At 48.7% G+C, this 25,893-nt stretch overlaps 2 protein-coding genes across 4 annotated transcripts; one reads left to right on the forward strand and one right to left on the reverse strand.

Annotated features, from left to right (window-relative positions):
- The first annotated feature begins 669 nt into the window (after nucleotides 1-669).
- OGG1 (8-oxoguanine DNA glycosylase) lies at nucleotides 670-6,085 on the forward strand. Its single transcript, XM_063113623.1, has 7 exons — nucleotides 670-828; nucleotides 1,162-1,409; nucleotides 2,030-2,209; nucleotides 3,711-3,889; nucleotides 4,726-4,876; nucleotides 5,026-5,075; nucleotides 5,327-6,085. Exons 1-7 carry the CDS (start codon nucleotides 722-724, stop codon nucleotides 5,411-5,413), a joined length of 1,002 nt encoding a protein of 333 aa, XP_062969693.1. The 5' UTR covers nucleotides 670-721; the 3' UTR covers nucleotides 5,414-6,085.
- On the reverse strand, nucleotides 5,646-24,619 carry CAMK1 (calcium/calmodulin dependent protein kinase I). 3 transcript variants are annotated; one of them, XM_063113622.1, is made up of 12 exons: nucleotides 24,415-24,619; nucleotides 16,097-16,211; nucleotides 13,918-14,049; nucleotides 11,384-11,458; nucleotides 11,159-11,297; nucleotides 9,812-9,938; nucleotides 9,643-9,718; nucleotides 8,836-8,948; nucleotides 8,049-8,127; nucleotides 7,866-7,953; nucleotides 5,993-6,110; nucleotides 5,646-5,886 (listed from the first exon to the last, which is right to left on the reverse strand). In XM_063113622.1, the coding sequence occupies exons 2-12, from the start codon at nucleotides 16,177-16,179 to the stop codon at nucleotides 5,804-5,806; spliced, it is 1,113 nt and encodes a 370-aa protein (XP_062969692.1). In that variant the 5' UTR covers nucleotides 16,180-16,211; nucleotides 24,415-24,619; the 3' UTR covers nucleotides 5,646-5,803. The 3 variants fall into 3 exon arrangements, with proteins under 3 accessions (XP_062969692.1, XP_062969691.1, XP_062969690.1); XM_063113621.1 differs by lacking the exon at nucleotides 24,415-24,619 and adding an exon at nucleotides 18,480-18,581; XM_063113620.1 differs by lacking the exons at nucleotides 16,097-16,211; nucleotides 24,415-24,619 and adding an exon at nucleotides 15,647-15,802.
- Between the last annotated feature and the right edge of the window lie 1,274 nt (nucleotides 24,620-25,893).

The raw sequence follows: 25,893 nt of genomic DNA on the forward strand, positions 1-25,893 counted from the left end.
GAAAGGCTCCGTCAGGACGGGCTGGGGAAGGATTTGGTTCTGAGGACAGGCAAGCCCCGAGGAGTCGAAGAGATCTGAGCAGATCAGGCAGGAGGATGTGGACTAAAGTCGCGCCGGAATAGGACACCCTAGTGTGCCAAGCGCATACAATCCCGGAGGGAAAAGGCCAATAGCGGGCGGCGAGCCCAGCGCGCGCCAACCGCTTCGGCGCCTCGCAAAGCCCCGCCTCCCACCGCCACTCCCGCTTTCTCATTGGTCCCTCTCATTTCCTCCTCGGATTGGCTGTCTCTGAGTCAAATAACCAGAGCATGAGCCCTACTTCCGGCGATAGTGAGGTCGGCCCCTGGAGAAACCGGAAGAACACGCGCGAGAAAGCTACCAGAAGTCTCCGCAGCTCCGGGGACAGCCTTGCGCTCCCGGAAGGTCCGCCCCGGTAGAGTATGTCAGGAGGAGGGGGCGGGACCTGCGCCGCAGGAAAGCAGGAGGATTGGGGCAGGCGGTGGGGAGAGGGTGGGAGGGACGGCAGTCTGGTGAACTGCAAAAGGCGGGGCCTGCAGGGAGTGGACGAATTAAATAAAATGGGGCGGGGCCTTAGGCAGAGGACAGACCCAGTGGGCAAGGCCTCAAGGGGCGTGGTCATTGTGCGGTTCTGAGTGGGTGGGGCCATTACGGAGCGGAGCGCGGTGCGGCACTGCTAGCACGCGTCCTTCTGCCCGGTGGCATGGGGCATCGTACTTTAGCATCCACCCCGGCCCTGTGGGCATCCATTCCATGTCCACGCTCTGAGCTGCGCCTGGACCTGGTTCTGGATTCTGGACAGTCCTTCCGGTGAGTGACAGCGCCTGGAGGCCCCTTCCTTGGGGCCCTTTCCTGACTCCTCAGCACTGCCGACCTGGGTGCAAAGGAATGTTGAGGGTGATGGAAGAAACCTCAGGGTACAAAAGAGAAAACAGGCGTGGGTGGTGAGCCTTTATAAAGTAGAGATAATGTCTGTGCAGTGTTGTCGTGAGGATCAAACGATATAACTGATGTAAAAGGTAGAACTTTTACCTTGCAACTGAGTAAACAGTTGGTAAATGGAGCTGTTGTTGGTGGGAGGGACCCCAAAGGGTGCAGGAAGGGAAACTGAGTGCTAGGGCTGTTGTGTACCTGGGGACGTAGGTGGAGGGAGCAAAGCCCTGCACATTGGAGTGGTGTACTGGCGGACCAAGTATGGACACTGACTCAGACTGAGGAACAGCTCTACTGCACTGTGTACAGAGGGGACAAAGGATGGGTTGGCAGGCCCACACTTGCTGAGCTGGAGGCCGTGCGAAAGTACTTCCAGCTAGATGTCAACCTGGCTCAACTGTATCACCATTGGGGTTCCATGGACTCTCACTTCCAAGAGGTGGCTCAGAAATTCCAAGGTGAGTACAGAGCCTGGGGCAGGGTTTAGGGTTCTTGTACATTGCTTAAGTTACTTCTCTGTGACTCAGTTTAACCATTTGTAAAATGGGAATTATATTTACTTCATAGGCTTTTATGAGGATAAAAGGAGCTAATACATGTAAAGTGCTGAGAGTAGTGCCCAGCACAAGTAATTATTATTACTGTTATTATCCTGCTGATCACTATAGTGAAGTGACAAGGATATTGAGCTCAATCCTGGTTGTGTGACCTGGGGCAGGTGACTTCATTCATTCTGCAAATATATACAGAGCAGCTGCTGTATGACTGGGGATACAGCAATGAACAAAATAGACACAAGTACCAGCCAGCTGCCCCCACCTCTGCTGAAATGTACACAAATCTCTGCCCTTATGGTGCTTACATTGTGGCTTCTTTATCTGTGGGATGGGATGGTAACCCAGACCTCACAAGATGCTCTGGGGTGTGAGAGGTCCAGTATTGCTTTGTGTAAAAATGCTATTCCTTGTTCTCCTGGGATCCCCCTGGTGCCTTGGTGCCTAGGATCTAATCTGAGGGTGGGAGGAGGACACTCCTGACAGCAGATGCTTGTCCTGCCCCCTGCCTTTCTGGTCCCCAGGTGTGCGACTACTGCGACAAGACCCCATCGAATGCCTTTTTTCCTTCATCTGCTCCTCCAACAACAACATCCCCCGCATTACCGGCATGGTGGAGCGGCTGTGCCAGGCCTTTGGGCCTCAGCTCATCCAGCTCGATGATGTCACCTACCATGGCTTCCCCAGCCTGCAGGCCCTAGCTGGTGAGTAGGTGGGTCCCCTGCCCCCAAGCCCTCTCTCAGCTTTCAGGATCTGTTTAGTTCTCCCCCAGTCACTATATCCCATCTCAAAGCTTTCTGCTTTCCCAAACACTGCCCTCATGCACAATCGCCCTGCCTTCTCTGATCAGCACCAGTTATGCCTCATCCTCTCTATCCATCCTTGAAAGGGCAGCACCGCACTAGTCTGTGCTTTTTGCCCAGTGTACCATCAGAAACAAAAACAAAAACAAAAACACCTGTGTACAATAGTTTGGGGTTCAATATGCGTTCCAGAGACAGACTGCCTGGGTTTGAAACCCAGCTCTCTCACTTGGGCACATTACTTATCTCTGTGCTTGTTTTTCCATCTGTGAAATGGGTTAATAATAGCACCTCCTATCAGAGTTATCATGGGGGTTGAATAAGTACACATACCACACTTAGCACAGTGCTTGGCACACAGGAAGAATGCAGAAAATTCAAGCTGTTATTGCTGTAGCAAACCCAACAATTTTGCATCCAAGCCAATGTGTTCTTCACAGTAGCCCCTAGGCAAGTATTTTATAGAGGCAAGTATATCATTTGGGAGAGGTGAGAGCCAAGCTAGGGGAAGTGCTTGGGAACTGCATAGCACAGAGAGCCTGCCTCAAGAAAAAATGTTTTTGGTGTTTAGAAACCTGGTCTTGAGTCTCAGCTATCAGCTTAGCAGTCATAAGACGTCAAGGAATTCATTCATCTCTCCCAACTTCTCTTAAATTGTTTGTAGAATGGGAATAAGAATTTGTATCTAGAAGGGTTTTGGGGTAAATAAAGCAATCATGAGGCAGTGTAGTGTAATGGGTTAAGAGCACAGGTGTTGATGTGCCAGACCTGGGTGCAAGATCCCATCTCCACCATGTCTTTTTTTGAGCAAGTTACCTAACCTCTTCTAAGTCCTCATTTTCTCCGTCTGTAAAATGGGGAAAACAACAATACTGTCATCAGGGTCCTTGAGAAAAATAAGCATGATAATGTAACTAAAGCACTTCACCAGGGTGTGATACCCAGCACTTGATAATAGAAGCTGTTGTAATTATCATGACAATTTTTTTAGATCCCGGGTGTGAATGCTCTTTGGAAAGGTTAAGGAGCTCAATTGGGGAGCTCCTACAGGACAGCAAGTCCTTCTCAGTCCCTGGACTGGAGTTGGGCTCCAGTGCCCAACAAATAGTAGGTGTTCAGAAAACATTCATAGGCTGGCTGATTAGCTCAGCTGGTTACAGCACAGCCTTGTAACACCGAGGTCAAGGGTTCAGATCCCCATGCCAGCCAGCTGTCAAAAAAAAAAAATTTTGTAGAGGGGAGAGGGGAAGAACCCAGGCTTTCCAGGCTATAACCCTTTCCTTTGCACATAAAGTGTCCACTGTCTCCTAGAAGGTGGTGAGATGGGAGGGAGTACTTTTAAGAAAAACACAGGAAGCACTTGAAGATGCCTGACCACTGCTCTCCTCCGCATTCCGCACAGGGCCAGAGGCAGAGGCCCACCTCAGGAAGCTGGGCCTGGGGTACCGTGCCCGCTACGTGAGTGCCAGTGCCCAAGCCATTCTAGAACAGGGGGGGATGGCCTGGCTGCAGCAGCTACGAGAGACCCCCTATGAGGAAGCCCACAAGGCCCTCTGTGCCCTGCCTGGGGTGGGCACAAAGGTAAGGCCCCAGGGGGTTAAGAGCTGCCTTCTCCACCAACACTGAGAGTAGGAGAGGAGGATACAAGGCAGGCCTGAGAGCTGGGTGGAAGCCTGGCTTCTGGAGGTATAGCAGGAAGGTGAAAGGATATAAGCAGATGTTTTATTAGAGAAAAAAGCAGAGTGCAGACAGAGTATAAAGGACAGTGTCTTTTGAATGAATTTTTTGAAAGGCCATTTGTTCCTGTACATATATATGCTATATATATGCAGAAATTCCCAGAAGGAATTGCAGGAAACTTAACAATGGTTACCTTTGGGAAAACAAATGGGAAGATGTGTCTACTTTTCATTTTGTTCTTTTCTTAAAATTAACGTACTTAACAAAACTTTGTGTTTGATGTCAACAGGGTTGACTAGCACTAAGGTGATTGGGAATTTGGCATTTTTTTTCTTCTTTATACTTCTCTGTAGTTTAAAAAATGAATAATTTTTGGAAGAATTTTTTTAATGGGCTCTGGACTGAGGCCTAACATTAAATCTTGGTTCTGCCTGTTCCCAGCCATTTGACTTTGCTTAAATCACTACTTTCAGAGCCTTAGTTTTCTTGCCTATGAAATGGGTATAGTAATACCTTCTTCCCAGGTTACGATGAGAACCTGGCCCACATAAGGGTTCACACAGTAGTGGCTCTTATCACACCTATTTTTAAATTAATAGATAGTGTATATTGACTCAGAATATAGAACAATAGTAACCTCAGAGTGGAGGAGGAAGCAGCTGGCTTTGGGGCTAGAAGCAGGATGCTGGCCAGATCCTGCCCTTCCTCCCCAAGGGCTCATTCTGTGTCTGTCACAGGTGGCTGACTGCATCTGCCTGATGGCCCTGGACAAGCCCCAGGCTGTGCCCGTGGACATCCATGTGTGGCAGATCGCGCAACGTGACTACAGCTGGCACCCCTCCACATCCCAGGCCAAGGGCCCGAACCCCCAGGCCAACAAAGAACTGGGTGAGGAGAGAGAGTGGGATGCTGTGGCTGGCAGTGGTCTAACATGTTAGAAACTTCTTACTCTCTTTGTCACCTCTCCCTAAAAGCCTACCTCTGTTGATGGGGAGCAGAATGGGTTAATTAATTTAACCTCATCACTTCTGATTTAGGCAACTTTTTCCGAAGTCTGTGGGGACCTTATGCTGGCTGGGCCCAAGCGGTAAATATACCTAGGTTTCCCCTCCTCCTCTAGCCCAGACCCCACAGGACTTCTCCCCAGCCCTACCCAGTGGACTCTTCCAGCAACCCATCCACATGGATTCTTCCACTACCACCACCGTCCCAAGAGACCCTAAAGGACTCTCCACCCACCCCAGCGGTAGCCCCCAGCCCTGCCCCCCATGGACTCTTCCACCTCCCACACTGTCACCAGTCCCACCAGCCGTGACCTCAGCATACCCTTCTCCTCAGGTGCTGTTCAGTGCTGACCTGCGCCAACTCCACCATGCTGAGCCACCAGTGAAGCGGAGAAAGGGCTCCAAGGGGCCGGAAGGCTAGGTTGGAGACACTGGACAAAGGAATTCCCCAAATACCTTTCCCCTCCATGCCCCCCGTCTCTCCCCCAACCCCACCCAGACTCATGTTGGGAAGGGTCTCCCTAAAACTACCTCAGGGGCCAGCACCCCCAAATCAAGCAGTCAGTTTGCACAACAAGGTGGGGTGGGGGCTATTCGAGGAGACAGAGCTATCTTATGTTTTTATCTTCTTCTCTTTATTATAAGAAGGAACAATAAAATAGAAACATTTGTATGGAAAATGCAGTGAGGAGTGGCAAGGAAGTGGGTGAGGAGGGGATGGGGCAGGGTAACTCCCCAGTTCAGGGAGGGAAAGGGAGCAGACTGCCCCCAGCCCCTCCTTGCAGGGGATCCTGACCCTAGATCCAGAGCTCTAGAGCTGGGGGGGCAGTGTGGGGGACAGTTCCGGGCCTGGCTCCACGCAGCAGTCTCGACAGCAGCAGCCAGCCGCTGGCCCTATGTGGGAAAAGACAGCAGAGTTGGCCGTAGGGGCAGACCCTCCACTCCAGCCTGCGTGCCACTTTGTGGACCACCCATGCCTTCCACAAGCCCTGGTCCTCACCCCCAGCTGCTGGTGTCAGTAGCTCCCCGTGGCTTGCCGTCTGTCCCTGCCCCTCCTGGCTGGTACCCAGCTGCAGTTTCCGCATGTGTCGCACCACAGCCGTGGCATTGAAGGCTTGCTGTGGGAGAGAGGGGACAAGGGACTTCTGAGAGAGGGAGGTCACAGGGCAGGGGCTGTCAGTGGGATTCTTACAATGGTTCTGTTATTTTCATTCAGGTGTTACTTATTGATTCTTCTAAAACCCCCCAAACCTGTACAAGGCTTTATTAAACTATTCAGTTGGGCTGGCCAGTTAGCTCACTTGGTTAGAGCATGGTGCTGATAACACTAAAGTCAAGGGCTTGGATACCCTTACTAGCCAGCCACCAAAAACCAAAATTATATTCAGTCATATTATATATTTATACACGCACACATGCACATATATAAAATGTATATATATAAACAAACTATATAACTCTATATAATTAATTCATATTCACATGTAATAGCAAACACTATACAAGGTACCCCTCAAGGGTACTTCAAAAGTTCATGGAAAGGGCCGAGCCCGTGGCGCACTCGGTAGCGTGCTGCGCTAGCAGCGCGGCGACGCTCCCGCCGCGGGTTAGGATCCTATATAGGAATGGCCGATGCACTTACTGGCTGAGTGCCGGTCACGAAAAGGACAAAAAAAAAAAAAAAAAAAAAAGTTCATGGAAAGATTTGTGTTATCTTTCCATTCTATTTTTCCACAAACTTTTTGAAGTACCGTCATATAGCATTATGTGTCAGGCACTGTTCTATGCACTTACATAGTAATTCATCTTCACAAAACTCTTTGAGGTAGGCACTATCAATGTCACAATTTTCAAAGGAGGAAACTGAGGCACAGAAAGGTTAAGTAACTTGCCCCAGGTATGTGTGTGTGTGTGTGTCTGTGTGTATCATTCTCTAGTCAACATGTCCATCTACATACCTACATGTCCCACATACCCCTCAAATCCACTAAAATCATCCCTCCAAGACATGTTTCTGCCCCTGTGATCACCATCTCAGTGATGGTACCTCTGTCCCGTCTCCAACCAGAATCTTGGGCCAGCCCTTGACAGTTCCTCCTCTTTCCCCCAACATCCATTCATTCCATCATCACCTCTTGTCAATTTTACCTCCTAAATGATTCCTGAATCAACTACTGTTCTCTGGTCCAGGCACCCACTGTCTCCTGCCTGCATCTCTGCCACAGACTCCTAATGGGCCTTCCAGTCTTCTCTCCATGCTGTTTTCTGCATCCTGAGAGCCCTTTCTAAAGGGCAAATTCCTGCTTAAAATCCTTCTGAGATTCCTTAGCACTCTCAAGGTCTAGTCAGTGCTCCATTGTGACAATCAAGGCCCTGAGTGGCCTGGCCCCTATCTGTTCTCCAGCCTGGGCTCCTGCCCCTCAATCCTCTCAGCCCTCCAGTCCAGCCAGACTTAGCACTTGCACTTCCCTGAATGGTCACACTCTCGCTTGCCTCTGGCCCTTTGTACACCCATTCCCCTGCTTCAGAATTATCCCGCTGTGCCTGGCTAATTCCTACTCAGCTGACAGGTCTGACAAATCCATCAGGTCATCACTACCTTAATGAACCTTCCAGAGCCTGTGGGCTGGATCAGATGTTTCCTGAAGAATTATAGACTGTTCTCCCTCTAGACTTGGAGTCCAGGTACCCTCCTGAATATGGTAGGTGTCAGGGGATTTGTTGAATGAATGAATGAATGATGTCCTTCAGTAAGCATCCCTGAGCAGTTACTGTGTGCCCAACTTAATGCTAGGTGCTGTGTGAGCTGAGCCTGAATGGGGGTAGGGAGAATCCTGGGGAGGCTGGGACCCAGGACTAGGGACATGGCTCACCTTCCACTTGGTCTTGGCAAAGTTCTTCTTGATCTGCTCGCTCACTGACTGGTGGATATTCTTATCTAGAGCTGTATCTCCTGCAATCCTAAGATGAGGGTATGTGGCGGGTTGCCTGTGAGGGCAGAGGCAGATCTGGAGGCCCCACACCCCACCCCAGCCCACAGCTTGTGGAGCTCTCACCATGGGTGCTGCAAGGCCTGCTCACAGGTGAACCTCTTCTCTGGATCCTTCTCCATCAAGTGCCGGATGAAATCTTTAGCTAAAACCCAGGACAAAAGCAAAGACAGAAACAGCATGGCAGTGCCTGTGGATACCCCCAAGAGAGTCCCACTACCTCAGGACTGGCCTGGCATCAAAGCAGGACAAAGAGGCTAAATCTGTCCATGCACCACTTCACCCCACCTGTGCTCTTTCTCTAAACCCCCCACCTCCACCCCAAGCTTTCCAGCTCTCCTTTCTCTCTTAAGAGAAACTCGTTCTTAGAGGGCTGGCCGGTTAGCCCAATTGGTTAGCATGTGGTATTATAACACCAGGGTCAAGGGTTCAGGTCCCCTTACCGGCCAGCCACCGAAAAAAAAACACAAAAATCTTGTTCTTAGAGAAGAATCTACTTGGTGTGTAACACTGATGTGTAAACAACTGGTCATGGCTTCACAGGTTTGCTTCTAAATAGGGGCACAAAAGGAGGGATGAAAATGTTTATGGTGGTGTTTTAGGCATTAGGAAGTCAGTAGAGGGGAGGTATTTGCAACAATACTATGTTTGAAGACTGAATGAATGAATGCTACAAGTTTCTCAGTGGGGGGCCAAACAGAGGGAAGCACCTGGGGTGGGTGTCTGGTCTCAAAGACAGCTCTTAGTCTGGGGCTGGGGAATCTGACAGAAGGAAGGTAGTGGGGAGACCCCCAAAGCAGATGAGGAAGGCACCAGAGGAGAGGCCCAGGGAAGAAGGCAAATCCCCAAATACCAGAGTCAGAGATGTCGTCCCAGTAAGGAGAGTCAAACTCGTACTCGGCCTTCAAAATCTGTTCAAAGAGTTTGGCATCATTCTCGTCATAGAAGGGGGGGTAACCGCAGAGCCTGGGCAGGGAGAAACTCATCCTCATTTCCACTTTCAGTGCACCCACCGGCTCCAGGATGGAGCTTGGGGGCCATCCTATGGGTCAGACAGGACCCACAGGAAGGTGTTCCCCCTTTGTAAAGTCTACCCCTCTCTGCCTTGCCCACTCCTGTCTAGCTACACTGGCCTTCTTTCTGTTCCTTGAACATGTCACCAGCTTGCCCTCCTCAGGGCCTTTGCACCTGCTATTCCCTCTGCCTAAACCATTCTTCCCCCACACCTTGAATGTCTGGCTCCCTTGCTTCGTTCAGGATGCCAGTCAAATGTCACCTCCACAGAGAGCCCTACCCTGACCTCCTTATCTGAAATGGCATCCATCCCCATCTCCCTACTCCTACTCGACTTTCCTTCACAACATTTTTTATCACCTGACATTATTTTGTAGATTTATTTCCTTGTTGATTGTCTGCCTCCCCTGTTAGAAGGTCAGCTTCTTGAGGGCAGGCACTTTGTCTGGTTTGTTCTCTGCTAAATACCCAGCCCAGTGCTTGGCACAGTGCCTGAAATATAGTATCTAGTGAATGAAGTAGTATTAACACTTAATTGGTAGATATAATTATGGATGGAAGGAAGGAAGACACAGCAGAGGGAGGAAGAGGAAAGCAGGGGAGAGGACAACTCGAGTACACCCTGCCATGGCCAAACCCTACTTACAGGATGTAGGCAATGACCCCGATGGACCAGCAATCCACAGCCTTGCTGTAGGGCTTCTGGGCCAAGACCTCAGGGGCTATAGAGGAAAGGGGACATGGTGGTGACAATCTCTGCCCTGCAGCTCTCAGTTTCTCCCCCACCCACAGCCCCAGCCCAGGGCTCTCCATACCCACGTATCCTGGGGTCCCACAGGCCGTGGAGAGCACACTGCCTGGGTCCTCCATCTTGGAGAGGCCAAAGTCAGAGATCATGATTTTGGAGTCTTCATCCAAGCTGTAGTATAGCAGATTCTCTGGCTTGGAGGGCAGTAGGGAGGGAAAGGGGCAGTCAGAGATGGACAGAGGCTGACAGAACCTTCTGCCGCCCCAAGCATCCCCTGAGAAACAATAGGTTTCCCAAAGCCACTGTGGCTTCACAGCTGCCATCTTGGCTGGAGGTGTAAGAAACTTTTTAAGGAAGTTCTTAAAAAGGCCAAAAGTTCCAGAAAGGACAAGGGCCTAGAGGGTGTGGGAGGGAAATTTCTGTAAACCTCAGGTGTGTATTGCAAAGCCTAAATAAATTTTTGAGCGCTTATTGTTTGCCAGGCCCTGGATTAGTGCTCAGTTTGGGTTTTTCCTTGAGAGCTTGTTTGGAGGTTCTAGCAGGGGAGCGCAGCTACTCGTATACCCTTGACCGAAGAACGGTCTTCTCCTCTAGCGGGGAAGGTCGTCCTCTTCGACCAAGCGCATAGCTTCGGGAGAGACGCACATGGAGCGGTGAGGGAGGAAGGGGACACCCGCCTAGCCAGCCAGATCAGCCGAATCAACCCTGGCGATCAATGGGGTGACAGATGTCGCAGCCAGATCGCCCTCACATCCAGTTTGGGGTTTTTTGGCAGCTGGCCAGTACGGGGATCCAAACCCATGACCTTGGTGTTACAGGGCTGCACCCTAACCAACTGAGCTAGTCAGCCAGCCCCTCAGTGCCTGCTTTCATTTCATCCTTACAATGTCCCTGCCAGGCCAGTCTGAATAATCTCAGTTTACAGATGAGGAAACTGATGCCTTGAGAGGCAAAGTGACTTGCCTAAGAATGCACAGTTAGGGAGTAGCAGGGCCAGAATTTGAACCCAGCTCTGTCTCACCCTAGCACTCTTCTAGACCAGAGTGAGATGTAGTACAAAATGTGAGCCCCGTCATTATCTCTGAGGAGTAGGATTTCAAGGATTTCTGGCTTCTTTATGCTTTGCTGTCCCATCCCAGTTTTCTACAAAGAGTAAGTGGGACATTTCTTAACAGAAAAAGCCACAAAATGTTATTTGGATAAAGTATCAGCACAATTCATTTTTTGGGTCTCTTTGATTATCTAAATTAGAATGGGAGAAGGCAGTTTAAGGGTTACAAGGTGGATTACGAGGTCCACTTTGCAGATGGGAAGCCAGGGTTCGGCGAGGGAGTGAGAGTTGCCCAAGGTCAAAGAATGAGAGGTTTGCAAAGGCCCCATCCCTGGATGCCCCAGCTCATCACCTTGAGCTCACCTTGAGATCCCGGTGTACAATGCCCAGGTCATGCAGGTACTTGACGGCATCCAGCACCTGGAAGATGAGGCGGCTGGCATCCCGTTCTGTGTAGAAGCCTTTTTCCACGATGCGGTCAAACAGCTCCCCGCCTGACACCCTGCAGCAGGTGATAGGGCAGTCTAGCCAAGGGAGTCAGGGCAGGAGGGAGACTAGCGAGGAAGGGGCAGAGGCAGGGCTACTCACAGCTGCATGATGAGGTAGAGGTGGCCCCCACTCTCATAGATGTCATCTAGGGCTACAATGTTGGGGTGTTTGATCCTGAAAGGAGAAATTAGTTCAGAGCTGAGGACAGCTCAGCCACCTCTCTACTACCTGCAGACTTGGCCAGGACAAACCAAAAGTCAAGAAAGCAGAAGGGTAAACACTGGGCTCTGGCATCAGATGGACCTGGGTCCAAATCCTGCCTCTGCCACCTGCTATTTGGGTGCAGGTGTTTCCACTCATAGCACTGATTGATATATAACTCTTAAAAGTTTGAGAATGAAACAAGATCCATACCTCTCACCATATACTAAAATCAACTCAAAATGGATTAAGGATTTAAATATACACCCTGAAACAATAAAACTTCTTAAAGAAAACATAGGAGAAACACTTCAGGAAATAGGACTGGACACAGACTTCATGAATACGACCCCAAAAGCACGGGCAACCAAAGGGAAAATAAACAAATGGGATTATATCAAACTAAAAAGCTTCTGCACAGCAAAAGAAACAATTAACAGAGTTAAAAGACAACCAACAGAGTGGGAGAAAATATTTGCAAAATATACATCTGACAAAGGATTAATATCCAGAATATATAAGGAACTCAAACAACTTTACAAGAAAAAAACAAGCAACCCAATTAAAAAATGGGCAAAAGAGCTAAGTAGGCATTTCTCTAAGGAAGATATCCAAATGGCCAACAGACATATGAAAAAATGCTCAACATCACTCAGCATCCGGGAAATGCAAATCAAAACCACACTGAGATACCATCTAACCCCAGTTAGGATGGCTAAAATCCAAAAGACTCTGAACGATAAATGCTGGCAAGGTTACGGAGAAAAAGGAACTCTCATACATTGTTGGTGGGACTGCAAAATGGTGCAGCCTCTATGGAAAATGGTATGGAGGTTCCTCAAACAATTGCAGATAGATCTACCATACGACCCAGCTATCCCACTGTTGGGAATATACCCAGAGGAATGGAAATCATCAAGTCGAAGGTATACCTGTTCCCCAATGTTCATCGCAGCACTCTTTACAATAGCCAAGAGTTGGAACCAGCCCAAATGTCCATCATCAGATGAGTGGATACGGAAACTGTGGTATATCTACACAATGGAATACTACTCAGCTATAAAAAAGAATGAAATACTACCATTTGCAACAACATGGATGGACTTTGAGAGAACTATATTAAGTGAAACAAGTCAGGCACAGAAAGAGAAATACCACATGTTCTCACTTATTGGTGGGAGATAAAAATTAATATATAAATTCACACACACACACACACACACACACAAAAAAAAAAAAAAACCAGGTGGGGGAGAAGATATAACAACCACAATTACTTGAAGTTGAAGTTGATACAACAAGCAAACAGAAAGGACATTGTTGGGGGGGAGGGGGGAGGGAGGAGGGAGGGAGGTTTTGGCAATGGGGAGCAATAATCAGCCACAACGTGTATCGACAAAATAAAATTAAAAAAAAAAAAAATGCCAGAACAACAACAACAACAACAAAAAAAGAACCTAGCATAATGCTAGTCACAGTGTGTTCAATAAAAATAAATAAATAAATAAATAAATAACTCTTAAAAGTTTTCTGCGTGTATACATTTGTCAGCCTCCCCCACCAGAACATCAGCTCCAAGTCTAGAGACTTTGTCCTCCTCACCACTCTTTTTCCTGCACGTGATGTAGAGTAGGTGCTCATAATACTTGTGGACCTGAATGTAACCTCTCTGAACCTCAGTTTCTTCATCCATAAAATGAAGCCAATGACAGTAGTTTCCTCAAGGAGTTGGGTGAGGATCATGTGAGATAATGCAGGTAGGGTGCTTAGCACAGTGCCTGGCACACAATAAACCTCAATAAATAAACCAATAATGGTGATTGATCTTGATGATGAGGAAGACTCGGCTCTTCCACAAACTTGCTTTGTGACTTTGGACAAGTATCTTGCTCTCTCTGGCCTCATTCCCCCACACTCACCCCAGATAGTAGAAATGATCATTTCTTCCCTGCCCAGGGTGGGTGGGAAGCTCAGGTGAGAGACTGGAAGTGAAGATTCTCTGTAACATTTTCAGAGAGGGCAGGAGTTTTCACATCAACATGAGAAATTCATAGAACAGTTGGTTGTTGATTTAGTTAGGGGGCAACAGACAGGCATTTTAAAACTTGCTGAGTGGCTTAGGAGGGAGCTTGAGGTGCGTCTAGAGTTAACACCAGCTGAAATATGTGAGTTCAAACCATGTTCAAGGGTTGACCTTTAGACCTGATTGAACAGATTAAACCACTGTAAATAAACACTGGCATCTCAATCACATTTGTCATGTTAGCATTTGTGCCAGGCACTTGAGATAAAAGACCCCTAATGCTCCACACAACCCTGCCAAGTAGAAATTATTATCCCATTTTGTACATGAGCGATTTGAGGCGCAGATTTTAAATGATTTGTCCAAAGCAGGGTCAACCTGGGACAGGGACAGACTGTGGCCCACGCACTTGTGCAGGACAGCGATCTCATTCTCCATGCTGCCCTCCTTGCCCTCCAGGGCCTTCTTGGCGATGCATTTGATGGCCACCAGCTTCTGAGTCCTCTTATCTTCTGCCAGGATTACCTCTGAGAAGGCCCCCCTGTGAGGAGAGGGGATTTGCAAGGTGAGGAACTGGAACTCCAGTTTCCCCCCAGCCTCTCCTCCATCCCCTGTGGGTTATGTGACCACCTCTGGACCAAAGTGGTGGATTGAGCCCCTCCCATCACTCATTCCCTGCTTAGCTCCACAGATGGTCACATGACCCAGGCCCAGCCAGTGAGAATAGTCCATCTCCAGCCCACAGTAATTGGTCATGTGACACAAGCCAGGTTACTGGCACTTTGAGAATGAGGCACTCTTTCTTGCTAAGCTGGTAGGATGTAAGCCTGGAGCTGATGGCAGTCATCTCTGCCACCACTTGGGGAGAGCCTGCTTGAGAATGAAGCGAACGCAGAGGAAATCAGACCTGAGAAATAGTCTCCCTGATAACATCATGGGGGTCCCTGGATTCAGCCATGCCTGAAGTCTCCTACTTCTGAGCTTTTTGATTGTGTGCACGGTTTCTTTTCCTGCTAAAGCCTATTTGAATAATGGCTTTTTTTTTTTGGCAGCTGGCCAGTAAGGGAATCAGAACCCTTGACCTTGGTGTTAGCAACACCATGCTTTAACGAACTGAGTTAACCATCCAGCCCAATCATAGGTAATTTAATACCCTTTAGAACCTTGAAGAATCACCAACATCACCTGGAACTCTGGAAATGCAGACTCTCAGTCCCCACCCCAGATTTACTAAATCTGAACCTACATTTTAACACAATCCTCAGGTAATTTATATGCTCCCTGAAGTTTAAAAAGCAGTGCCTTAGAACTAGGTCTTAGGGGCCGGCCTGTGGCTCACTCGGGAGAGTGTGGTGCTGATAACAACAAGGCCAAGGGTTCGGATCCCTATATAGGGATGGCCGGTTAGCTCAGTGGGTGAGCATGGTGCTGACAACACCAAGTCAAGGGTTAAGAACCCCTTACCGGTCATCTTTTTGAAAAAAAAAAGAACTAGGTCTTAAAAAGGAATAAACTCATTTACATTAAAGTTCACTGATTAAAAGGATTTACTAGAGTTTTCTTTCCACATATATTTGCTTTCCCTGGGAGAATAAGAAGTCATAAGTCAAAGAAAAAAACATCTCTCGTGATGAAATTTCAAGCATTAGGGATAACTAGTAACTGTGGCAACCTCATCACTGGTTTCCAGTCTTGCCCCTCTCCAATTTACCCTCCATGCTGTGGCCACAGTGTCAGTGCTGAATTGCAAACCTGCCAAGAAGTCTTGAATGTCTCCCCATGTCCCATGGGATAACATTTAGCCTCCTTAGCCTGGCTTCCAAGGCACAGCATGAAATGATCCACTGTTGTCTCCAGCCTCTTCCACTCTTCCCCCAACCTCTGATTTTAAGCTGCACCAGGCTCCTTACCTCTTTCCACACATACCGTGCCTCCAAAACTGATTATATTATTCCCTCTGCCTGGATTGCCCTTCTTCCTCTCTGACAAGTGCATACCTACCCATCCTTCAGTCCCCAGCTCCAATGCCCGCTTCTCCAGAAAGCTCCGCCCCTCACCACCCCTCCTGGCAGAAGCCACAGCTCTCTCTGGGCTCTGCGAAGCCCTCACTCCCACCTTTACGAGATCTCAGCACAAACCTGTTGTCATTTTCTGTTATGTCTAGGGCCCCCTTGAGGGGCAGAGACCAGGTTTGAGTTATTTCTGAATTCCCAGAACTAAGAGCCATGCCCAGCCTCAGTTCCCAAACCTAGGCCAGAACTCCCAGCTCTTGGCAGCAAATTGGATAAAATGGCCCTTTCATTCTCCCACACTTTTTTCTCTTCAGCAGGAACAGTAGCAAGAGCAGTAGCAAGAGCAACCCCTGTCCCACCCACTGTCAGCCAGAAGTGAAAAACTGGGACTGGCCTGGGCCATGGCAAGGCCGCCACTGGGCCTGTGCTGTAGGAAACAGGAAGCATTGATCAACTGACCAGAGGAAGCACCACCCTGGACTCCGCCTCCCCCAGCTATCCAGGCCCAGGAGTGAGGACCTTCCCAATTCCTCCCCCAGCTCAGAGACAGCCACCCGCTCCTGTCCTGAGACTTACGTGCCCAGAACATCTCGGAAGTCGTAAATATCCCTAATGTCCTCCGCTTGCTTCCAGCTGGGGCCTTCCACTGCTCCCGGCATGGCCCACTGCCCCCTGGCCACAGCCAGGGCTCCTGGGAAGGGGAGTGGGGGGAGGAGGCTCAGTGGGGCCCAGCCTGCTGTCTGGGAATTTACTGCAGGCTTCATTCATTCATTCAACCCATTTTATTCACTGCTTGATCCATTCATTTGACAAAATCATTCAATGAACATTCATTCATTCACCAGTAATTTATTCAGAAACATCCATTCAGCAAATTCTTATGCCTAGAGAAAAATCTTTCATATTTCTTTTCATCCATGCAGCAAAATTCTTTATTCAATAAAGTCATGCATTCATTCATTCATTTATTCAAGCTCACTTTCCAGTTTCTCCCTCTCCAAATCCAAAACCCAGGGAAACCCTGACCTCTGGGAGGACAACAGATGAAACCCCAGAGCAGCTCATAGAAACACATGGCCATAAAGGATCCCCCTGTCCCCAGAACTAGTGATGTTCCAGCCCCACCCTGGGAATTGCTGGGGTACCTCCTCTCCCTCCTCCTCCTTCTCCCCACCCTGGCCTCTTGAAAATCAGGTTTCTGGCAGCCTGGGCTTCCAGCAATATCTCAGCCACGTTTTTAAATAGCTCCTTCTGCACTGTTACCACGGCAACAGCAGTCATAGCTGGGGCTCCCCAGGCCTTTTCCTTCTGACTCCCCATCTGGGTCCCAGCAGCCTGAGAAATTGTCCTACCCAGTTGGTCTCCTCCTGACCCCATCTCACCCTGTTCCATCCTGAACGTTCTGCTGAGGCCTCTGTCTCATCACTAGGAGAGGGTGGGAGTTCTCTCCCTATTTATCAGTTGGGAAATGGAGAGACAGAGGTTGGAGATGGGTAGGGACTGGGTCCAGGGTTGACCAAATGGCACCCAGCTGGGGCACCAGCTAAGTTTGCTGAGGGCAGAAGCCACGGAGGAGCTGCCCTCAGTTGGTCCATCCAATATGAAGCCAGACTAGGGCCAATTCAGAGAACAGCTTCTCAACCCCATACCCACAGAGGGTAAGGCCAAGACAGCCCAGTATAGGGCCAGCCCCGTGGCTCACTTGGGAGAGTGCGATGCTGATAGCGCCGAGGCCGTGGGTTCGGATCCTATATAGGGATGGCCGGTGCGCTTACTGGCTGAGTGTGGTGCAGACCACATCATGCCGAGGGTTGCGATCCCCTTACCGGTCAAAAAAAGAAAACAGCCCAGTATACTGTGTGATCGTAGGGAGGGCACTTTCCTTCTTTCTTTCCTCTGTGGGAGACTGAGGAGAAGGTACCCTAACTAGAGCTTCTGATGTGAGATTCCACTCTTTGCATGGGACCTTGTTCTCAGGGAGCCCTGGCCACCCATCCTAGGGGCAGAAAGTTCTAGGAAAGGAGACTTGATGTCTTAAACCCAACTGGAAGCCTGGCAAATATAATTCCCACAGTTCCACACACATTCCTGCACCAGACACCACAAATCAAGACCCATCCACACCCCTAATCCCAAACACTTGGCTCCCAGATCCAGCACACCTTGTGTCCAGACACCAGGACACTTGATCACACATGAGCACACAGACATCAGCACACATGTCCACTCACTCCCACAGATATCCTTACACCTGACACCTATCTATCCACGAAAACATCCCTCATCAATATCCCTCTTACACCCCAAAACACAAATCCATACACACCTGGACAAGATGACACACACATACACATACCCATATACCAGACATCCGAGATTCACTCATACCCTAAACCCTCCAGCTCCTCTACCCCACACCTTAGAAGCTCCTATACTCCAAACCAAACCCAACTCCTTACACACCTAAGGCCAAACATCCTCAGTACGTAATTGTACACCCCCACACACACACACACATACAGATTCTGCCTTACTATCCTTAGAGCCAGCAACACCTGGACATCTGTCTCCAATAAAAAACACTGATTCCCAGACATCCCCACCCATATGGATACCCTTACACACCAACGCACCACAACCACGTTCTGATCCACATGCCTGTGCTAAGACGTTAGTACACCCCAACACGGCCCCCCTACATCTATCCCTCCAAATGCCCACGTCCTTCCACATTCAGGCCCAGCTGAACACACACACACACACACACACACACACACACACACACACCCCTCCCCTCCCCACCTCCTCTATTACCCAGTTTCCCACGGGCCTGCCGGACACCTGCTGGGCCCGCCCAGGCACCCCTTCCCATCCTCGGGGGAGAGTACCCAGTGGCCGGGGGCTCCCGCCTCCCCTCCTCAGCGCCCAAGGGCGCAGGCGGGCCGGCCCCCGGCTGTACCTGCGGCTGCCCCGCCGCGGGGCTGGCTGGGAGGCCCGAGGTGGCTGGAGCCGAGCTCCGGCCGCCAGTCCTCGCCGCTGCGTGCCTGGCCCGCCCGCCCGCTGTCTTTCTGGGGCTCGGCTGGGGCTCGGCTGGCTCCCTCCGCCCGCCCGCGGCTCTGATGTCAGTGGAGGAGGAGCCTGCGGCGCAGGGACCGGGGGCTGGGAGGCGAGGTGCCTCCGGGGCTGGGGAAGGGGCGCGGGGACGGGGGCGATGGTTCTGGTTGGAGCCCTGCCGGACGCTTCCCGCCCTGCGTCTGTAGCAGGGCCCCATTTCACAGACCTGACGACTGAGGTCAGAGAGATGAAGGTTTCAAAATCAGCAGTTGGTCAGAGGCAAATCAGGATTCGGACCCACGTCTGTCCGATGCTAGAGGCTGGCCAGTTTGACCCTGTCGCTTCGTGGATTTTCTTTCAGTCCAGTTCTGGGACCTCCCTTAGGGCTCCTGGACTCTTTCTCCCCTCCTTCGCCCCCCAACCTCCAGTGCCCTGAAAGGAATGGGGCCCCCCCCGATGGGCTCAAGAGGCTCGGGGGAGGGTAGGGATGAGGGAGTAGAGAAAGGGCAGGGCAAGAGCAGGCAATGAAGAGAGTCGGGGCAGTCGTAGGGAGGGGGCCCCATCTGACTGGCGGCAAAAATGAGGCCCGAGGTTCCGAGGTTCCGGAGCCAGACAGAGCTGAGGCTCCAATCCCGACACTTGCCCCTCAGAGTGGACGTGGTGCCAGAGGAATTGGGGCAGGGAGGGAAGAGGGAGACGAGAGTTAAATAAGGATTCTGAAGGAGGCAGGCCAAAGAGGATCGAAGCGCCACGTGACTGGGCAGGAGCCAGGGGCCGATGGCTGAGGGCCAGGTGGGGAGGGGGGGCCACGAAGCCCGCCCTGGGACGGCGCCAACGGACTCGACTGAGTTCGGCTTGCGCAAGGCCTTCCTTGGGAAGAAATTCAAAATTCAGTGCAGGGTGGGAAGCGGGGAGCAACTCGCGGGAACGGGGGTGGGGTGGGACTGGGGCCAGGCAGAGGTAGCTTGGAGCCCCCACTCCACCTCCATCGACATCCCGGTGCCACTCCCCACCCTTGAACTCCTGCATTTTGCAGCTCTCCCCAACTTCTTTAGCTGGCCTTTCCCTCATTGGATGGTCAATTTATTATGCCCATTTTACAGATGAGAGAAGAAAATGATTGAGGTTCTTAGGAGGGCTGTGGAGTCTCACTGATCCCAGTCACACTTTACGTCTCTGAGCCTCAGTTTCTTCTTCTGAAATATGGGGATATTGATGAGGACTCAGGATTCTCCAGAGAATTCTGTGTCATACTGGATGTGAAGTGCCTAGAACTCTGTAGTTCTAAACATAAGAGCTAGACTCAGTGTAAACTGAGGCTCAGAGAAAGGACCTGATTTGGCCAGGGACAGGGAACTGAGGGGTAATTTCCCTTTCCCAAATCTCAGTATCTCAGACTCCTGAGCCCATGGAAAAACACACTTCAGTCCAGGGCTGAGCCCCACTCTCCCCTACACCCATCCAGCACACCCACTGAGCTGGGGTTGTTTAACCACAAATTCCTGTTTATCTCAATGACAACACTCCCCGAGTGATAAGGTAGCCTCCGTCCTTCTGAGGACTTGAACAACTTTTATGCTCCATTTTACATTTTGCCTGCTTATGAGCATTTCTGAGGGCACTTGTGCTTTCTTCCTCTTCTTCTTTTTTTTTTTTTTTTTGAAACAAACACATTTTCTGTCCTTTCTCTTTTTAAAATATTTCTACTAAACAAGTAATACATGGCCATTGCAGGAAAGCAACATAAAATATTAAAAACATGCAAAGACTATTTTTGCAACTGGTCAGATTCTTTCACTTTCTACAGGACAGAATCCCAACCTAAACCAGCTTCATCAAAGAGGAACCTATGGTTCACAATAGCTGGCACACATCTTAAAGATGGAACTGGTGACACATTACTCATAGGATTTTCTTTCCTTCTCTCTCCTCTCTTGTCCCTCCTTGTCTCTGTTTCCCTTTGCATGCTGGCTTCTTTTCTTCCTCAGAGTGATCTTCTCTACCTGGCAGGAAACATGGAGTGAGGCAGCCCCAGCCTTCTAACTAAACCCAGCATAAGGAGAACTATACCCAGTTTCATATATCGGTCCTTGGGAAGGACTCTGATTGTCTCCGCTTGAGTGATTCAGTGACATAACTTGGCTTCTTGTCCCCCAAAACTGTTTCCAGGTGAATGAGGTACTATATTGGGCAAGTGTGCTGTGATGGACAGCCACACCAGGATCACGAGGAATGGAAGAGGTATCTTACCCAAAGGAAACAGGGGTGCTAGGCAGGCAAGAATAACAAACTCACCTCATCCCTGCTCCCACCAACCAGAGATAACCAGTCTTAACATTTTTAGTACATATTCTTCCAGAATTTTTTTGGATTCATATATATATACATACTTCCTCCTGCAGCCCCAGTTCCCAATGAGCATATCTGAAGGTATTAATCAAAAATTGAGTCAAGGGGCCGGCCTGTGGCTCACTCGGGAGAGTGTGGTGCTGATAACACCAAGGCCATAGGTTCAGATCCCATATAGGGATGGCCAGTTAGCTCACTGGATAAGCGTGGTGCTGACAACACCAAGTCAAGGGTTAAGATCCCCTTACCGGTCATCTTTTAAATAAATAAATAAATAAATAAATAAATAAAAGAAGAGGTGATTTGTAGCCTTTCAAATTTGAAGTTTAAAAAACTGGTAACACTGAATGAAGGCTGGTGTTGATGTGGGGAATGAGTACTCTTATATTCTAGTGGGAAACTGACATGCTAAAAATCTTTTAGAAGGCAATTTGGCAATACGCACAAAAGGCTTAAATAATGTCCATTTCTTTTGACCCATGAATTCCTCTTCTGGGAATCAATTTCAGGGAAATAATCCTAAATTACTACAAAACGATATGCTCCAAGATATTTGAAAAAGTATTTTTATAATAGCAAGATTTAGAAGAAATCACCAAGAAGGGAATGATGAAAAAAGCATAAGGTACACCTACCAGCTGGAATATTTCACAGCTTGTAAATTAATGGTAATGTAATCTATTTAATAAAAGAAATAAATGCTTATAAGTTTAAGCAGGTATGCAGCATGATAACTTTGATGTAAAATGCAAACCACAAATTTATTCATAGCAAAGAGTGGAGAGGATCACCAGAGTGTTAACAATGTTTAAAAAATTATCTGATTTTTTTTCACTTCTTTCTACGTGTCTGTATTCTCCAAACTTTCTTTGTTGAGTAATATTAACTTTATAATCAAAAAGTCACTTAAAAGAAATTATGCCAAGTTATAACACCAAGGTCAAGGGTTCAGATCCCCATAATGGCAAGCAGCCACAAAAAAAAAAAAAAAAAAAAATGCGAAAAGATGATGGTGTGTACCAATTTGGTGTTCAATTATTTAAATTTTTTATTTTAAATACAGTAGGAAGTAAAATGAATTTAAGTGTCATGTCCATCATATCTTTCTTCTCCTACTGTTGAAACAGTGATGGCACATTAAAAGAAGCTTTGAAATCAGAAAGACTTGGGTTCAAACCCCACCTCTACCAGTTGTGGGACCTTGGGTAAATCATTTCAATGCTTTAAGCCTGAGTTTCCACGTCTATAACATGGCATGATCATACTGATAAGCATGTCTACTTTGTAGGGTGATTTTGAGTACGATACAACTTAAAAAATTTCTTTCACCCAGTAGGCTAGTTCCCTTCTTGCCAGTTGGATCGCCAGCACATATGTGTGCATAGCAGGTGCTCAGTAAAGAATGAGATAGAAGGGAGGGGTTTTACTTTTCTTCTCCTTTTCTAGACATCAGCTGCCCCAGGACAGCGGCTTTTCAAATTATTTCTTTTTTTTTTTTTTTTTTTTTTTTTGTCTTTTTCGTGACCGGCACTCAGCCAGTGAGTGCACCGGCCATTCCTATCTAGGATCCGAACCCGCGGCGGGAGCGGGAGCGTCGCAGCGCTCCTAGCGCCGCACTCTACCAAGTGCGCCACGGGCTCGGCCCTTTTCAAATTATTTCTTCTTTCATTCTTCAACTTCCACATGTTCTAGTCAAGCTCCAGATTTGGGGTTCCCTGATGCCCTCGTGGTGTCTACCCCTACTTTTTCACTGTATCAGGAGCAGCCCATCTTAGGAGGCTCACCACAGGTCCCTCCAGTATTTACCAGGTCTCATTGATTTCTCTTGGCTAACACAGGCATATCCTGGGACAATGATTCTTCCGTGTTTCCTCTGATCCTCAACCCACAATGTCTATAACTTTGTATGATGTGAAGGTGCTGGCAGGCCCAGAGAGGAACATGTAGAATAGGGCCTCTGGGGTCAAAGACCTGGCTTACAAAACTGGCTCACCACCAGCTATCTGATCTAGTCCTTCCTCTTTCAGAATCCCAGTTTCCTCATCTGCAAAATAAGAGTAACCTGCTCTGACATAGGGTTGTTGGAGGAACAAATGGGATAATTCACATAGAGTGCTTGGTACCACCCTAGCTGGGCCCCTTGCAGAAGCATCCTCCCAGAGGTGCATTTTAATAATATGCACTGAGCTTTCATCAAAGGTTGTGATAAGAAATCACTGTGTGAAACTCAATCTCCGCTTGCTGTCAAATTTATGCAGAATCCTTTATTATAAGCTATCTCAAATCCTTTTGAGTGGAAGGAAGGAAGGAAGGAAGGAAGGAAGGAAGGAAGGAAGGAAGGGGAAGGGCAAAGGATAGGAAGGGAAGGAAGCAGGTACAGTTGGAAAGAATGCAGGTTTGGGTTTCTCTAACAGACACCTAAAATAACTTTTTTATTCTACGTGGGCTTTGCTTACACTTCACCTGAAATGACTGTGACTTAAACAAAATGGAGTGTGTAACAGTCTGGCCATAAGCAGTCCAAGACTGGTATGACGACAAGGTAATAGGGACCCTGGCTTTTTATCTTGTTGCTCCACCGTTGCTATGGTGTTATCTTTTTTTTCTTTCCTTTTTTTTTTTTTTTTTTTTTGGTGGCTGGCCAGCACAGGGATCCAACCTGTGACTTTGGTGTTATAACACTGAGCTCTGACCAGCTGAGCTAACTGGCCAGCCTTGGTGTTGTCTTTGACCACATGTTTCAAGATGGCTTGCCACCATGTCTCATGCTAGCTAGGGTGAAAAGGGAGCACAGCGGGGAAACTCCTTGACCTCATAGTTATACACATCTCTTCCACCCACATCTCATTGGCCAAAACTTTGTCACATGACCACTCCTAACTGCAAGGGAAGCTGGGATATTTAGTCTTCAGAAGCTCATGTCCAGCTAAAAATCAGGGGTTCTATTACTATAGAAGAGAGGGAGAACGTATTTTGGAGGACATCTACTGGTTTCTACAACATTCACCATCCTTGCACGTTTATGCTCCCATCTGTCCCAACTTCACTCTCATCCCCTTTAATCAGTCCAGCCTCCGCGCTGCTATCAGAGTACTTCCTGATTTAGAGTGCTATTATGGCACTAACCTGCTCACAAACCACCCTTGGCTCCCTACTACCTAGCAAAGTGATTCTCAAACTTTAATGTGCATCAGGAATCCCCAGGAGGGTATGTTGAAACAGAGATGGTTGGGCCCCAGTCCCAGAATGTCTAATTCAGTAGGTCTGGAGCCTGAGAATTTGCATGTTTACCAAGTTCCTGAGTGATGCTGACACTGCCAGTTCAGGGCTCACACTTGCAGATTCACTGATGTGAAGAATAAAGCTCATGCTCCTTACCCTGCTATCCAAAGCCTCTCCCAACCTGGTCTCAACCTACTTTCCTGCTTCATCGCTTCCCCTTCCCCTCCCCCTCCACACACCCCAGGCTCCAGTCACACTGATGTTCTCACCTCTCTTTAAGCTGGCCAGCTGTTCACACCTCTGTGCCTTGCTGCTTCTTTTGTCTGGGATGTCATCTTCTGCCCAACAACTTTCTTTCCACCTCCTCACTGAAGGCTTTGCCAATGACTGTCTAAGCCACTGTTGTTATTTTCTGCTCCAGATCCCTGCAGACTTTGTACATTCTTCTATTATTGCTCTTATTGCCTTGTATTCTGATTGTCCAGTGATCTCCCCATCTCTGGAGCCTTAGTCACCTCCACAGCACTCAGCCATGGCGACAGGGTCACTGAGTGAGGAAGCAAAAGCATGAATGAGGAAATGGAGGCGAGTAGTTAGAGTGAACAGTGAACGGAGTAACAGGTGAGTGAAGAAGACAGCTGAAGAGTGAGTTAATACACGAACAAGTGAGTTACGGTCTGTCTGTGCGCAGTTCTTTCCACTGAGTCCTGAGCCCCAGGCCAGGAAAGAAATTTACTCCCTGATTCTGTTTCCACAGTTTCAGCCATTGCTTCCTTCTCAGCCAGAGTCAACTGCGACCCAGAGTGTTTATAAGCTTACAGGGCCTGGGGACCCACTGTGGGTCAGGGCTTAACCTCCCTGTCCTCACTTATCTAGTGTTTCCGAAAGTCAGTGTTAGGCATTTGGGACTCTGGAGAAACAATGTTATTATGCACGGTAGATGTCTTCTAGGGCCAGGACACAGAAAACTTTTCTCCCAAACTGGTGATAGGGTGTCAGGATCATTTCAAATCAAAACTGAGGACTTTGAAGTGCTGGAATTAATCTCTCCCTCCTCACAGGGAACCTAGATTCTTCCAGACCCTATAAAGGAGGCCTCCTTAGACCCCAGCAGACACAATATGGCCATAAGAACACTGTTAGGCATGGTGCTACCTGTGGACACTAACCATTCCTGCACCAAGGCTGTGTAGCCTCAGCCAAGCTCTGAACCTCTCTGAGCCTCATGTCCTCTGCAGGCAAGGAATAGTACTACACACCCCGTAGTTGTGTGGTGAGCATGAAATAAGATGTGTTGATGAAGGGCTCAGCACAGAACCAGGCAGATAGTACCTGTGCAATAGAGAATAATCAGAGTTCTCATGACCAATCCCTGAAAGTTACATCTCTTCCCTAATGAACTAGGCCCAGTCAGTCTTCTAGTGTTCTTCCCTCTATTTATAATACCGTATCTACCTTCCTCATCTCACTTAACAATTCTACCCAATTTGGGGACCTAGGCTCCAATCCCACCTCCTCCACAAAACTGTCTCTGTTCCTGGAGCTATTTACCAATGACGCCTACCATACTTATGGTCTGGCCTAATGAAAATGAAAGTGAGTGGTTAATTAAGAGCAGGGGGTCTGCAAGCAGGGTTGTCATATATGGCTGCACAGGTTGGGACCTGCCCAAGTGCAGGGAGTACCATTCACATAGACTGTAATGGGAGTGGGGCCCCAATGAGTTGTGTAATGAAGAGGCTCTGTCT

The sequence above is a fragment of the Cynocephalus volans genome, chromosome 11, assembly GCF_027409185.1.
Source record: "Cynocephalus volans isolate mCynVol1 chromosome 11, mCynVol1.pri, whole genome shotgun sequence".
Lineage (NCBI taxonomy): Eukaryota > Metazoa > Chordata > Mammalia > Dermoptera > Cynocephalidae > Cynocephalus > Cynocephalus volans.

Coding starts and splice junctions, on each gene's coding strand:
- OGG1 (XM_063113623.1), top strand. CDS start 722: ATGGGGCATCGTACTTTAGCATCCACCCCGGCCCTGTGGGCATCCATT. Junction 3,890..4,725: donor TGCCTGGGGTGGGCACAAAG/GTAAGGCCCCAG, acceptor TGTCTGTCACAG/GTGGCTGACTGCATCTGCCT. Junction 5,076..5,326: donor ATGCTGGCTGGGCCCAAGCG/GTAAATATACCT, acceptor CCTTCTCCTCAG/GTGCTGTTCAGTGCTGACCT.
- CAMK1 (XM_063113620.1), bottom strand. CDS start 15,735: ATGGCTCTTAGTTCTGGGAATTCAGAAATAACTCAAACCTGGTCTCTG. Junction 11,298..11,383: donor CTCTACCTCATCATGCAGCT/GTGAGTAGCCCT, acceptor CACCTGCTGCAG/GGTGTCAGGCGGGGAGCTGT. Junction 9,939..11,158: donor TTGTACACCGGGATCTCAAG/GTGAGCTCAAGG, acceptor CTGCCCTCCAAG/CCAGAGAATCTGCTATACTA.